The sequence below is a fragment of the Triticum urartu genome, chromosome 3A (genome assembly GCF_056163025.1).
Source record: "Triticum urartu cultivar PI428250 chromosome 3A, HENAU_Tu73, whole genome shotgun sequence".
Lineage (NCBI taxonomy): Eukaryota > Viridiplantae > Streptophyta > Magnoliopsida > Poales > Poaceae > Triticum > Triticum urartu.
The window spans coordinates 75,614,111-75,628,408 of NC_141875.1; the positions used below are offsets into that span (position 1 = coordinate 75,614,111).

General features: G+C 46.1%; 1 protein-coding gene and 1 long non-coding RNA gene across 19 annotated transcripts; one reads left to right on the forward strand and one right to left on the reverse strand.

The window, feature by feature from the left end:
• Nucleotides 1-2,088: 2,088 nt before the first annotated feature.
• Nucleotides 2,089-3,049, forward strand: LOC125547999 (citrate-binding protein-like). The gene is made up of 2 exons (XM_048711715.2): nt 2,089-2,457; nt 2,533-3,049. Exons 1-2 carry the CDS (start codon nt 2,179-2,181, stop codon nt 2,923-2,925), a joined length of 672 nt encoding a protein of 223 aa, XP_048567672.2. The 5' UTR covers nt 2,089-2,178; the 3' UTR covers nt 2,926-3,049.
• Nucleotides 3,050-8,825: 5,776 nt separating this feature from the next.
• LOC125542928 (uncharacterized) lies at nt 8,826-14,086 on the reverse strand. Of its 18 annotated transcripts, none has more exons than XR_007298182.2 (10): nt 13,826-14,086; nt 13,457-13,721; nt 11,509-13,360; nt 11,214-11,427; nt 10,742-10,796; nt 10,173-10,322; nt 9,882-10,043; nt 9,467-9,561; nt 9,224-9,299; nt 8,826-9,136 (listed from the first exon to the last, which is right to left on the reverse strand). It is a non-coding gene; the product is annotated as an uncharacterized LOC125542928 (long non-coding RNA). The 18 variants fall into 18 exon arrangements; XR_015618213.1 differs by having other exon boundaries at nt 9,467-9,666; XR_007298173.2 differs by having other exon boundaries at nt 8,826-9,016; nt 9,103-9,136; nt 9,467-10,043.
• Nucleotides 14,087-14,298: the final 212 nt, after the last annotated feature.

Here is a 14,298-nt window from a genome sequence, read left to right on the forward strand (position 1 = left end):
ACTAACATTTTATAGCACTCTTGCATCAAACATTTGGGCATCAAGATCGACTCAAACAAGCATGGCACAATGGAACAAAATGAAGAGCACAACATGATGAACATTTTGATATCTCATGCATGCAAAACGGATCTACGAATGAGAAGTTATGGCATGATGAATAGTGCTTGAAATTATTGCAGACTGAAAAGACTTGGAGAAAAAGAGGGGGGGTTAGACCTCAGATCTAGGGTTGACTCAGGGGCACGCGGATCGAGGATGACCGGAGCGGGCTCGACGGAGAGGAGGGAGACGACGGCGACCGATCTGGAGAGGGGGAGGAGGTGGCCGGAGCTCGCTGCCGGCGACGAGGAGCAGAGGAGGCGGCGGGGCGCGCTGCGGACGGAGCGGGCGGCGGCGGTGCCTCGTGGCGGCGGCCGGCACAGGCGATGGAGAGGCGCGGCACAGGGCGGCGAAGGCGGCGCCGGCGGCGCGGGATCGGCGGCGGAGAGGCGCGGGCGCGCGGCGGTGCGCGCGGGCCGAGCGGGCGGCTGCGGGCCCCGTGGGCCGGGCGGCGGGCCGTGATGGCGGAGGCCACATGGCAGGCGCTGAGAGGCTGGGAGCGGCGGCGCGGTTATGTCCGGTCCGGGACGGACATGTCCGGCGGGCAAGAGGGGAAAGATCTAGGGTTTCATCCGGGATTTCAGAGGGAAGATGTTTTTATAGGTAGAGGGAGCTAGGAGAGTCCAAATGGGGTGCGGTTTTCGGCCATGCGATCGTGATCGAACGACCGAGAGGATGGAGGGGGTTTGGAAGGGTTTTGGGCCACTTTGGAGGGGTGTTGGGCTGCAACACACACGAGGCCTTTACGGTTCCTCGGTTAACCGTTGGAGTATCAAACGGACTCCAAATGGCACGAAACTTGACGGGCGGTCTACCGGTGGCGTACCAAGGCCGCTTGGAAAATCTCGGTCCATTCCGAGAAAATTTAACACCCGCTCACGAAAAAAGACAAAAGGAGGCGCCGGAGGACATAAGAGTGCCGGAATGCAAAACGGACAACGGGGAAAATGCTCGGATGCATGAGACGAACACGTATGCAAATGCGATGCACATGATGACATGATATGAAATGCATGACACGCAAACAAATGACAAGGCAACAACAACGAATAACTGGAAGACACCTGGCGCAACGGTCTCGGGGCATTACAGTAAGCCGCCGCATCAAATAACGGAGCCGTCGTGCACACAACCGACGGCAACCGACGCTAAGTTAACCCTAGAAAGAAGAAACCCACGTTAGCCCGCGTGATCACTGTGTATATCACGACGAGCAGCACTACCAGAACAAGATGTGCGATGACCTGGACCGCCGGAAAGCTAGGTTACCCGCCCCGCTAGGTTAACCACTATGACGATAACAGCGGCAGGATGCTGCCGCGAGCGAGACAAATATGAGGAAACGGGATGCGGTGCCTGCGAGCGCTGGAGGTTCACGACGGTGCCGCGCGCGCTCTCGGACGAGATCACTGCCGCCGATATTTCTACAGAACCTCAACAGAATGATGGAAGAGCTGCGTGAATGATGGAGCTGCGTGATTGATGTATCGGCCGTCGGCAGGTCATACCTGGTCGTGGGGTCGTGTCATCTTTTTCTCGAGATGTCACCGTATACAGACGTATGGGTTATATGGGTTATACGGGGCTTGGATATGGGCAGCGGCAGGCCGGAGAAAAAATATATGACGGGGGTCAAGAATACCCCTAGGAAATTGAGTTAGGGGGGTGAACCGGAGCAAGGCTCCTGTCTATCGGGCATGAACCCTGTTCGTGACGTTTCAAGCAGGGTGCCCTCTTCCAGACTTTTTCTCTGAATATGAAACCACAGGTCCAAGTAAGCACGCGCGGAGGAAAACGATTGCATGCATATCCAATCGCACCGCTGCGCAACTACGTACGTACGTGCTTGGGCCGCCTATACCGTGCACCACAATGCACGTCAGACAAAGTGAACGCGTGCTGCTCCCGTGATGCATCCACACGCCTCAAACTGGCTGGTCGATGGCTATTTAAGCTCGATCTTCTCCCATGTCGATCTGCACCAAGACAGCTTACTACTAGCTAGCTAGAGATCAGTTAACAGCTGATTGTGGACACCAGCTACGTACGTACACATCCTCGCTCACAGGTTGCAAAATGGCTTCTCTCTCGAGTAGTCCATGGCTTCATCTCCTACTGTTTCTCGTGGCCATGGGCGGCACGTTCGCGGCCGCCGGTGGCAGCGGGAACCCCGCCGCCGGGTTCCAGAAGGTGCAGCTCGCCGACGGCGATTTCCAGGTGCAGAGCCCGTACAACGTGCCGGAGAGCCAGCGGTTCCAGTACCGCAACGGTGTGCGGACGTTCTGGGTGCACCGAAATGACAAGCCCTTCAACACCGTCACCCACACCAACCCGCGCTCTGAAGTCAAGCTCCGGGTAAGTACATGGCAGCACATTGTTGAGATTCCTCCTGCCATGGAGTCACATAATATATGATCTATGCTCTTCCAGGGCCACGACTACTCGTCGGGGGTGTGGCAATTCGAGGGCTATGGCTACGTGCCGTCGGGGACCTCCGGCGTGTCGGTGATGCAGATCCACAACGAGGAGGGCGCCGCGCACTCGACGGTGTTGATGTTGCACGTCTACGACGGCGTCCTTCGGTTCTACAGCGGGGCGGCCATCGAGCCCGACATCTACGACCGGTGGTTCCGCCTCAACGTGATGCACGACGTCGGCGCGTCCACGGTGGCCGTGTACGTCGACGGCGAGCGAAAGTTCAGCACCAGCGTGACCCCCAGCGAGTCCTACTACTTCAAGTTTGGGGTGTACATGCAGCACCATGACCAATCCAGCTGCATGGAGTCACGATGGACCAACGTCACGCTCTATACTAAGCACTAGGCGGTAGATAGCCATGTGTGTTGGTAATGCGTACTAGCATGCCGTATATGTTTACACCACCCTATGTATTACATTATTACCACCAGAAGTTGAATAAAGGTTGTTGCTTGGAGTAGTACACGCACATGTGACCCCTAACATGCCCGTGACTTCTTTCTCAGAATTATTTTATAAATATATACATATTTATGTAGTGATTAGTAAGATGAATTTTAAGTACCGTTAAAAGGAGTAGATAATATAACGATCATTTTTCCGTTAGGGTAAACCACCGAACACTCCTGCTCGAGCCCTGGAGCAAAGAAAAAGGGCGATCGTTATGAGTAATTCGTCCTTTACTTGCCGGGCACTTTCCTCTTCTCTCCATCCGATAACCGAAACACGCGTACTAATCATGCTTCTTTGATTCCCTCTTGTCTCGCAAAACTATAGTGTGTTGACCTATCACGTGATCAAGTTCCCAGAGATGGATAGCGGACTTCTGTCGATGCTCTTCGCGAAGGAGAAGGTGCCGGGATGTGGCGGCAACGAGTTCGACTTGATTTAGAAAGAAAATTGTGAATACACATACACATGTGTACTATGTATTTATAAAATTTTACGCAACCTCTGTAACTTAACATAAGACATTTATTAAGTTAGAGAGGAAGTAATACTTTTCACATGTGGGAGCAACTAGTTAACGAGCGCTCCTTTGGGAGCCTCGCAATGATCAGCGCCACTTGACGCGCTCTCAGTCATTCGCCACGTGTCCCGTTCTGGACGCTCCCTCCGGATTTTGTTTTTTTATTTTTCCGCACGCATTTTCGGCTTTTTAAACGGGTTTTTTCGACGTTTTGGTTTTCCTCCGGTCTTCCTTAGCTTTTCGATAAAAAAAATCGGGAAAAAAATTTCCATGGAAAAACGTGTTTTCTTTTTTTTTCTTTTGCGAAAGTCACAGTTTTTTTTTGCGAGAGGCACGGTTGTGCTTTAGCGAGAGTCACGGCCGTGCCTTTCGGAAACGAAAAAAAACGCGCTTTCTGTTTTTTTTCTTTCGCGAGAGTCACGATTTTGCTTCCGCGAGTGGCACGGTTGTGCTTTGGCGAGAGTCACGGCCGTGCTTCTCGGAAAAGGAAAAACATTTTTTCTTTCGTGAGAGTCACGGTTTTGTTTCCGCGAGAGGCACGGCTATGCTTTCGCGAGAGTCACGACCGTGCCTCTCGAAAAGGGAAAAAATGCGTTTTCCGTTTTTTTTCGCGAGAGTCACGGTATTGCTTCCACGAGAGGCATGGGTGTGATTTCGCGAGAGGCACAGGTGTGCCTCTTTCGGAAGGAAAAAAACCGTGCTCCCGGTTCAGTTTTTTCGCCCGGGTTTTTTCGTGAAAAAAAATCGTCAAAACCTATCAACATGGGATCTAGTTTTGAAGATCTCGACGCGAGGAATCCAATGATGAAAATGGTTCGAGATTTGGACGCACGATTTAAAAGATAAAATGTTTTGAATAAACGGATCTACGAAAAAAGGGAAAACTCCCAGGTTGCAACAAGTGGCGCGCTGCATGTGCGTCTCTTGTCGCGACCTAAGAAAGTGAAATGTTCTTTGCAACGAGTATACTCCTTAATTAGTGATTTCGTTCACATGTGGCATAAAAAGACAAATATCTATTTCAAATGGGCCAAAAAAGTTGTTGGGCTGACTTTTATCCGTGTAGCCTACAAATCACAATATTTTCAAACAAAATTTCACAGGCCATACTGCACACATATTAGTTTTCACAAGAATTTTTAAAAAAATGAACTTTTTTGAAATAGAGGCAAAAGATTGCCTCATTCATTAATTCAAAAGGAGAGTTTTGAGTACATGAGAACCGGCTTTACAACATAGCCCATCAACAAAAGGTGCAAACGAATTACTCTCGTGGCATGATGATGCTCAGATGTCTAGCCCCCCCGGTTACCCACGTCATGGCCTCCTCCTGGATGAGTTTTAGAATGTAGTGTGGCGGCATCGATTTCTTCTGGAAGACTCTAGCGTTTCTCTCATTCCAGATGACCCAACATACAAGCATGGTGAGTGAGGCCATGGCCTTCCTGTTTGTTGTATTTGGTTTGGACATGCTTGTCCACCAACACTTGATGTTGCGTTCCGTCCCCCACCTATTCATCTCCAGCGCCCCAAGTCCAAGCCATGCTTTGACCATTCTCCAAATACGCAGGGTAAACCGGCATTTAAAGAAGAGGTGACCGGATGTCTCGTTGGCCCTCCTGCAAAGGGCGCATAGGCCACAATTCTTCCAACCCCTCTTCTGCAGCCTATCCGCAGTCCATATCCTATTTTGGATGGCCAACCGTGAGAAGAACTTGACCTTGGGAGGCGCCCAAACCTTCCAGATGGTCTTGTTCATGACTATGGAGGTGGAGCCCAAGAATTGTGCCCTATAAGCAGAGCCTGCCGAGTATTCTCCATTTGCCTCAAATTTCCAAGTGATGTCGTCGTCAACATCCATTTGTAATTGTATGCCTAGAAGCCGCACCCAGAGATCAACAAACTGGACAATGTGCCCCACCGTGAGGTCGGTAGAAGGGTTAATCTTGTGCACCCAAGCCTTGTCGCGCATGGCCTCCCTCACGCACCATTTTTTTCGCTTGCAGGCCGCAAAAATGAGTGGGGCAATATCCTTTGGCCTTTTCCCTCCTAACCATGGCGCTTCCCAGAAAGGTGTCTTCCCTCCGTTGCCCAAGGTGATGACTGTGGATGCGTAGAAAAGGTTCGTATCCACCTCGGAGCATGGGTTGCCCAGGCCAACCCACAACTTAGACGGGTCCTTCCATGCCATCCAGGGCCATCTCAGCCTAAGAGCTCTCGCAAATTTCCCCAAGTGGAGTATGCCAAGCCCACCGAGTTGTGTAGGGCGGCAGACTGTCTCCCAATTGACCTTGCATTTTGCTCCTGTAGTTGCGTCGCTAGCTGACTACAAAAATGCTCGCTGAATCTTGTTGATGCTTTGCAGCACAGCAGGGGGGACTGTGAGTGGGGTGATGTGGTAGACAACTTGTGAGGTGAGGACCGATTTCACCAAGGCTGCCCGCCCAATCGTGGTAATGTTCCGCCCCTGCCAGGGGGGCAACCTCGCCGCAACCTTATCCTCAAGGAGTTGAAAGTCAACCCTTTTGAGCTGCCAGATCGAAAGGGGAAGGCCCAGGTACTTCATCGGAAAGGATGTCCGCATAGTAGGAAGGCTGGCCAGAAATACCAAGCTCCATGAAGCAATACGTCTGCACTCGTGGTGAGGGCCGTACGCTGACGTACAAGAAGGAAACCATCATATTCCCAGTGAGAGGCACAATGTATCTCCTAAGTTTTCTAAGCTTCACCCTGACGACATGGTGGGCAAGTGGCACCATGTCGCGGGTTTGCTGGCGCTGTTCCGGCCCCAATGGCCTCGGGTCTGTGTTTTTCAGTGTCCGTGACTTGTGGCGCCTCTGCCGGCGTAGCTCCGGCCCCAACGACCAAGTAGTTGCATTCTCCTCCAGCTTACTATGCCCGTCGGTGTCCTGTTGGCTACGGCACTGACAGCTTGGATATGCGTTCCTCTAGTTCCTAGCTTGCCGGCGTCGCCGGTTGCCAATGATTACCTTGTCCAGGTTTCTCTCTACCTCGTCGTGTCCCCAACGTTGTATACCTCCATGCCTCGCCTTGAGCCAGATCCAATGCTCGTGTGTCCAATGGCGCCCAGTGCCACCCTCCAACGACAGGTGCAACCCCACCAACCCTCTTCTTGACGTGGCGGTTTTCGCCCGACGGTGACTTCCTCATCATAGAGTCCATATTCGGTGGTTGTGGGATTGCTTAGACTCAGGCCAAGGAGAAATCCTTGCTCGGATAGCCGGTGCTGACAGCGGCGTCACTCATGGGTGTCGTTTTCCCTTATTGAAGCCGTTGCCATGGCCTTCGTCTGTGCCCCTCTTCGAGCTCAGGGAAAACCCTAGGTCCGGTTCTCCGGATCGGATGGTGAAGGAGTCTCGGCATCGTTCTCCTTCATGAAGGCGCTATCTTGTTCATTTGCGGTGTCCTCGGTGGTGACTTTGTCAATGCCGAATCCATTGCTTGTTCGGTCTACCTCTCTTGTTGGGTCTTGGTGGGTTTAGCCCTGTGTATCCTTTGTTCTGGGCCAGCACCCAGGAAATGCACGCTCGGGGCGCATCGAGGCTTTGGGAGGCGCATATTGGTCCATTTGTATGTGACTGGTTCTCTGCATGAGGTGTTTGGGACTACTTGAAGCATGTGTAACCGGAGCTCTAATATCATTCTCAAATGTTCAGGCAACCTCCCTGATCACAGTCCGGGTTTTTTTGCCACCTAACCGGACACCTTAAACCGGCGTTGCTATGCATCGCCTTTAGCGAGCGGTAGCACATGCGTTGCTTGCGCGCCACCCTAAACAGGTCTGGCCCATCTGAGGGAGCAAGCGCCTGCAAACAAGCGTTGTGGCACCAGTGACTGAGCACCAGCTAGCGTGTGTGTTTTTCTTTCTTTAGTCTAAAAAGTATGTTTTTATTAATGGCCGCAAATTCAAATTCTGATCATTTCTGGAAACGAGAAAATTCTAGAAAAAACCCGAATATGTTTGGAAATGTGAAAAATACATGAAATTCCTCAAACAATTTTTTGAAAATATGACCAAATTTGAAAAACTGGAACATTTTTTTGAATCCTAAACAAAAAATTTGAATTCAAAAAACCACGCAAATTCAATTTTTTGGATAATAGAACAAATTTTCAAATAAGGTGATCATTTTTACAAAGACATACTGAACAATTATTTAATATGATGAACATTATATATATACACCAAACATTTTTAAATATACGGTGATCTTTTTACAAAATACACACTGAACAATTTTTAATATATGATGGATATTCTAATTGTATACACTGAATTATTTTCGAATATACGACAAACAATTTTCTGTTACACTTCTTTTGATATACTGTGAACATTTTTTGAAAATCACGAGCAACTTTCGACATCCCAATTTTTGTTTTCAAAAATGTTAAGTCTTTTCTGAAATTTGTGAACTTTTCTTGAAATTGTGAAAAATAAATAAATCCCAAACATGGTGTGATAAAGCACAAATATTTTTTATGTGAACATTTCAAAAAACACTAATAATTTTCGAAAATTAGAAAAAAAATCAAATTTATGAAATTTAAATAGTGAGACGAAGAAAGAAACAGAAAACCAAAAGGATGAAAAACTGAAAAGGAAACAAAACCCAATAAAAAATAGTCATGAGTTTAAAAGAAAAAGGAAAAAAAAAGAAAAAAGGGCAAAAAACATAGTGAAGAAAAGAAACATCCGGAACCCTTCCCAAGACCACTGGGAATGCTTCCGTTCGGCGGGCCGGGCCGATCAGCCTCGTAACGCTCACAAAGAGTGACATATATCATTTGCATCTTAAACCGGCCCATACGTCCAGGTTGCCCTGCCCCCACATATGAGGCGGATATAATGACGTCTGGATGTGTCTGTTATGTACCATGACCAATACAGCTGCATACTCTCTCCGTCCAGAAATACTTGTCCTAGAGCTGGTTGTATCTAGATTTAATTTAGTTATAAATACATCCATTTTGTCCATTTCTAGGACAAGTATTTTTGGACGGAGGGAGTATATTGGTAATGCGTACTAGCATGTCGTATATGTCTACACCACTCTATGTATACTACATTACTAGTGGTTGGGGCGCGCCCTTGGCGCGCCTCCTCTGCGTGCTTAGGCGCACTAATCCAGCTGATGCATTTGTGAACATGTTTATACAGTAAAGTTCTAAAAAAAACATGTTTATACAGTCCATATGAGCGTCATTTGTTAAATAAAAAGAATACAGGGAATAGAATAGTAGCAGCAGAGTCTTCAATCATAAAGCAGAGTGAGCTAATAATAGCTCTATATTAACACAGAGGTGACAGTCTCACAATGTCAATGACTGATCATAAAGACACGGACATGGATTGAAATCAAAGTTCAACATGCTCCAAAAGGTGGGTGATCACCAAAAGAGGCAGTGTTTGTTGGATCATCAGAACACATGCATATCAAGTCACTGGCAATAACAAAACATGAACATTTAACAAACTTGTCCTCTATACTCATGTAATCGGTATGAACTAAGAAGTTCCTCAGTATCACCTTGGCTCGTGCATATCACCTTGGCTGCTACATACTGCAATCATGACAGGAAGTACATACTATAATAAGTAGAGCGAGAAGGAAAGCTTTATATAACAGAATCAGTAGATAGATGACTTACATATGTTATATTGCACGTGAAGTAATGGGCAATGAGAAAAGGTATAGTGAATATCACATGCATATATATAGTACTCCTAGAAGAGAGTGAAGTAGTTATGAGGTATGGAAGGCATATCTTTACAGAACAATCAGAGTCTATATTAACAAAAGTTGACCAGCAAAGATCAAACATGCGCCTAGGACTACTGAGCAGAAACATTTGCATATGTGAATTTTCATGGAACATGCCAACAGATAATACCTAGAAGTATTTGGCTACACATCTTCTTCTTCCATAGGTGTTCAAGTCCATAGCCATATGGGAATGGTGAAAAATATGGTCCATTACATGTATCCCTACCAATATATTCATCACCTGGTCATCAATAAGTGATACCCACTTCTTTGCTGCAACATTGTCTTTAGTACCAAGAACATTTCCAACATTTAAAGGAACTATTTCTTGAAATCGGCAAAAGAAGAAAACAAATGGTTAAAGGACATATCTTAAGAGCACAGTTCTTAAATTCAAAATTAACATTATGAAGGCCTCAACACATCGTAAAAATTAGACATGCAAAAAACAATTAATTCATTTGCAGCAAGACACAATGCAAAACCATTGATAACAAAACTACAGGTTTTATCATTATATATCTTATTCACCTCACGAATACCTGAATTTAGTCATACAGGGGAATGGGGCTTGTGTTTGGAGTTGACGGACACCTCAAGATGTGCACGGCCGCTAGCTAAATTTATAAACGGAAATTATGTTGGGTAACAAAGAGTAATAAACATGGTGCCCACGCCTGTGTAGATCAGCCATCCCGAGTCTCCTGCCATGCATGTTAAAGATTATTGCCACCATACTATATTCATAAGATGGTATAAAGCTTATATCGTGCATACTACCACTACATACAACATAGAGCTTTTTCGCAATGCATGCAAGATCACGAGCATACCATCTATGTGTAAGTAGGTTACACGCCATCTCCAATCCTCATTCAACTTCACCAATTTTGCTTCAATAATGTTGGAATTCACTTTCCTAAATCCTCTACAAGATCCTCGGCATCACAAATTGCTTATGATGTCCAAGCGATCATGCTTTCCTGTCCAGCAAAGGGATTACACAGCTAAATCAACGATGGACAAAGATTTCGAAAGCATATGCCCCAGCTATGAAGGCAAAGTCACCCATGGCTGAAATCTTAATCCACACACCACTAATCTGCAGATGAAGGCATTTTCGACAATCAGGAAAAATATACAATGACCTATCTTGACAAAAAGACCAACATGCATCCAACGCTCAGAAAGGAACACTACACTCTTCCTAGGTTCTCACTGTAACCTAGTTTAGTAATGCACGAGCATGAAACAAATTGCACTAACTGTACCAAAATCATGTGTCATTTGCATAGACAGGTGGGCAGTCAAAGAGGAAGAAAATGAGAGAGAAATAAGAAGAGTGGGGGCTAGAGGCAGGGAGAATCGGCGGTGGCTCACGTCGTCATGTAAGTTTGTTTACCTGGCTAAGTAGCTTTGGCTTATTAGTAGATGCAAATGCTATCTCATGCATTGTCCTGCAATGTTCAGAACATAGAGAGAACTAATCAACTACACAGAACAATATAACGTCACGATTTTATCCCTTGAAACAAATTGGCAATATCATTCTAAGAAAGTATGGAGCTAATTATGTCTAAAACAAATATCTAAAATGTTTTTAGAAGCAGATTTGCAACACTAAATACTACTTCTAATGATGTGCCAAATAAAAACTTGCAGCAATATTATTAAGGCTAAACTCTTTAAATTGAATTGCAACATTGTAAAATGCAAGCATATTATCACACCAGCATACTACTTGCCTTAGTAACCATGGACAGAGACATCAGACAACCATGTTAAGAAACTGAATTTGTAGAGAAAAAGCATGTCTTAACGTAAACAAATTTAGTGTTAACTTTGCAAGACTCTGTTGTGTCGGAAGACATTACCTGAAAAAGTTGTCGGGCAAACCTAATCTGTCATTATCATAAGGTGGTCATATCTCAAGCCTTTCGTGCTATCATACTTCTTTTCATGTTGCAGACCTAATATTTTCTTTATATTTTGGATCTCTGCATTCCCCATTAACTGCTTATGGCTTGCTTCTCTCACATTTAAATTTACCCCTGAGAGGAAACACACCATAGTGATCCCATCCGCCATCTGCAATGAAATCAGGCTAAACTCTTCAGTATGACAGTGAAATCGCAGACTATGTTTTTTTAATAGGTTCGTATTACTCACAGCCAAAGCCTTTGTTGAATCTCCTTCAGTAAGGATCAAGGTGCACTTGTCAGAGTTCTTCCGTCATTTGCATTCTGTAACAAGTTAGATATATGCAGTACTTGCCAGATTGTTGGAAAGATTCTGTAACCAGTCTACTTCTACATGTGGCACTGGATTAACTATTGAGTTACGTACGTAGTCTTTTCAGGTGATGTATTTTTTTTCTAGTTAGCTGAAAAATGTCTAGCACAGAAATAATATATATAGGAAAATAGTGCCGATAAAGTATACTTTCATGACAAATTTTATGGCAAAATTTGCTACATGATGAACTTACTAAACGTATTTAGATAAATTAACACTCCACTTTACTGGATCGAGTTTCCTAAACATTTCATTGTGTGTGAAAGATTTAACGAACCATGACATTGCTACATGAGAAACCACAAATGGAACCATAGCAAAAAAGAGAGTACTATTCACAAATAACAGTAGATTTAACATCCCCTGCATTATTGAATATACTTAAATTGTCTTGATGCCAAGCAGGGCCGTATCTCTGCATGTGCAACCGGAGCAGCTGCACAGGGCCCCAAAATTTTTGGGGCCTCTAATTTGTCTAAGCATGTATTAATGAGAGGACTACAGATAAAAAAGTTGAGCGGGGGGAATACAAATAAATGAACCGTGAGATTGTAAAGAGAAAGAAATAGTACTACTGGCAGCTAACTGTGTAACCACTACCCACCGAGGCCCACAACCAAACTACTAGTCTCTTTTTCATAGCCCAAAGGAGAACTCTCGAAGCAGATTACCAGACGCATCGAATTCTCCAGATTAATTCGCTGGAAATTAACTCCCAGCCTCTTCGTCTCCTTCCTCCAATGGCTTACATTTATCGAAGAAGAAAGCCATTGATGGCAAGTTCACCAAGGAACTACCAGTATCAATTACTAGGCGCTTTTCTACCCCTTCTTCCATTGATCCATCCAATGGACTCCATCAAAAATTCAGATGATTGGAATCTCCCTGCTTGGTCGCCGGCTCGACCCAATCCCTGGAGCAGAAGTTGTTTCATAATCATTACTCAACAACCAAAGGTCGTTTCTTCCCTTTTCACCTATCTGTTCTTAAATTGATTTATTGTTCTTTCTTGAATCTGTGCACCATTCTAGCAAATATTAAAAAAAAATCTATGACACCCTTGGCATCCTAATGGCTCGAAGATTTTTCTTTCGGTGTGATGTAATTCTTTGAGAAATCAATACTACCACAAATCTGCAGTGATTAGTAAAATTAAATTTTAATTGTCTTTATTATACATGGGGCCTAAATTGTGATTTGCTCCGGGGCCTAGATTCCCGTGGTACAGCCCTGATGCTAAGTTTACATCAATAACCACTTTTCTTTGAAACAAAAAGAAAATGCTAAGCAAGACACTTCTAACATTCCCTTAAAATATTGCTACATCAATGCATGATAACAGTTGCATGAAAAAAGCAATTGGCCTAGCTGGTGTATGTATGTTCCAACCAAATCTGAATAAGTATAATGCTCTTATGCTTAAAAAATGCTGTTTTCACATATGAACCTATTCAGTCAGCAGTCCAACTATTCAAGTATTGATCCATACATGCATGTACCCTGCATACCATGAATTTAGTAATAAAGCAAACAGCAGGCACCTGTGGCAGTCCAATTGATTTTGTTGGCCTGCACAGCGTTTTTTGGCCGGCCACAGAATCGATCAGCAGAGGCTGTTGTGTACGTGTGTGTTGCTGCTGTACAAAGCATCATCCAGTAATACTCCGGAAGTAGCAGTCAGCTTGCTTTGTCATCGTCGTCGCCATAAGCACTCGCTGGTGTGGGGCTGTGCCAATAAATTGTACGCGTCAACTAATTCCACCCCTTGATCACCACCTCAACCAAACAAGAATATTTGGCATCAAATTGATAAAGAGCGAACCTGAATCTGACTATGTATCAAGGGGCTGGAATTTTGTTGGAGGAAGGAACACCACCGTCATCCCACAGGGAAGAGCGTGTGCATCTCTGCCGTGCATCTCCCCCTTGATGCCTCTCTCGTTCGTCGGGTGGACGGGCGGCGACGCTGGGGCAGGACGTCTCTATGGCCCGCGCTGCTCCTGCAGAGGAAGACCATGATGGCGTTGTGGACCACCGCCGCTGCTTGAGCTCCTCCTGTGAGTCCGGAGCTCCTCCTTGGGTCGCCGCTGCAAGTGTGGGGATGGAGGCAGAGGGAACACTAGCTTGTGACTAAGGGGAGAAGAGGAAGCGGCGTCTGAGTCGAAGGGAGGAAGATGGCGGCGCTACTGACCTTTGAGCCGGGATGGCGGCGGCGGCGGCGACCCACTTCTCATCGCCCCTGTCTCGGCAACGGGCACCTGGCCTTCCTCCGGTTCGCTCCTGAGATCCAAATCGATCGAGAAGATCAGGGGAGATGTGGTTGGAGGAGGTCCAGCTCGGGATGGGAGATGAAGAGAGAGAGCACGAGCGCGGGCGGCGGCGGCGGCGGCGTCGTGAACCCTAGCTGGGGAGGAGAGAACAAATAATGGACGCTATGTGCGAGAGGTGCGAGAGTCGCTCACCTTTTGTTTCTCTCCTCCTGCACAGTAAAACACAGCGACAGTAAAAACTGCTTACGTGGCTATCGCAAAAGGGCGCACATTGCGCGACTGTTAAAGGGTTTTATTACCATCAGGAAGTTGAATAAGGGATGTTTCTTGGAGTAGTACACGCACATGTGACCCGTAACATGCCCGTGACTTCCTTTTTAAATGGTTTAAAAAA

Excerpts from the sequence above, each read along its gene's own strand:
- LOC125547999 (XM_048711715.2), top strand. The coding sequence starts at position 2,179 with ATGGCTTCTCTCTCGAGTAGTCCATGGCTTCATCTCCTACTGTTTCTC. Across the intron at positions 2,458-2,532 it reads GCTCTGAAGTCAAGCTCCGG|GGCCACGACTACTCGTCGGG; the intron begins GTAAGTACATGG and ends ATGCTCTTCCAG.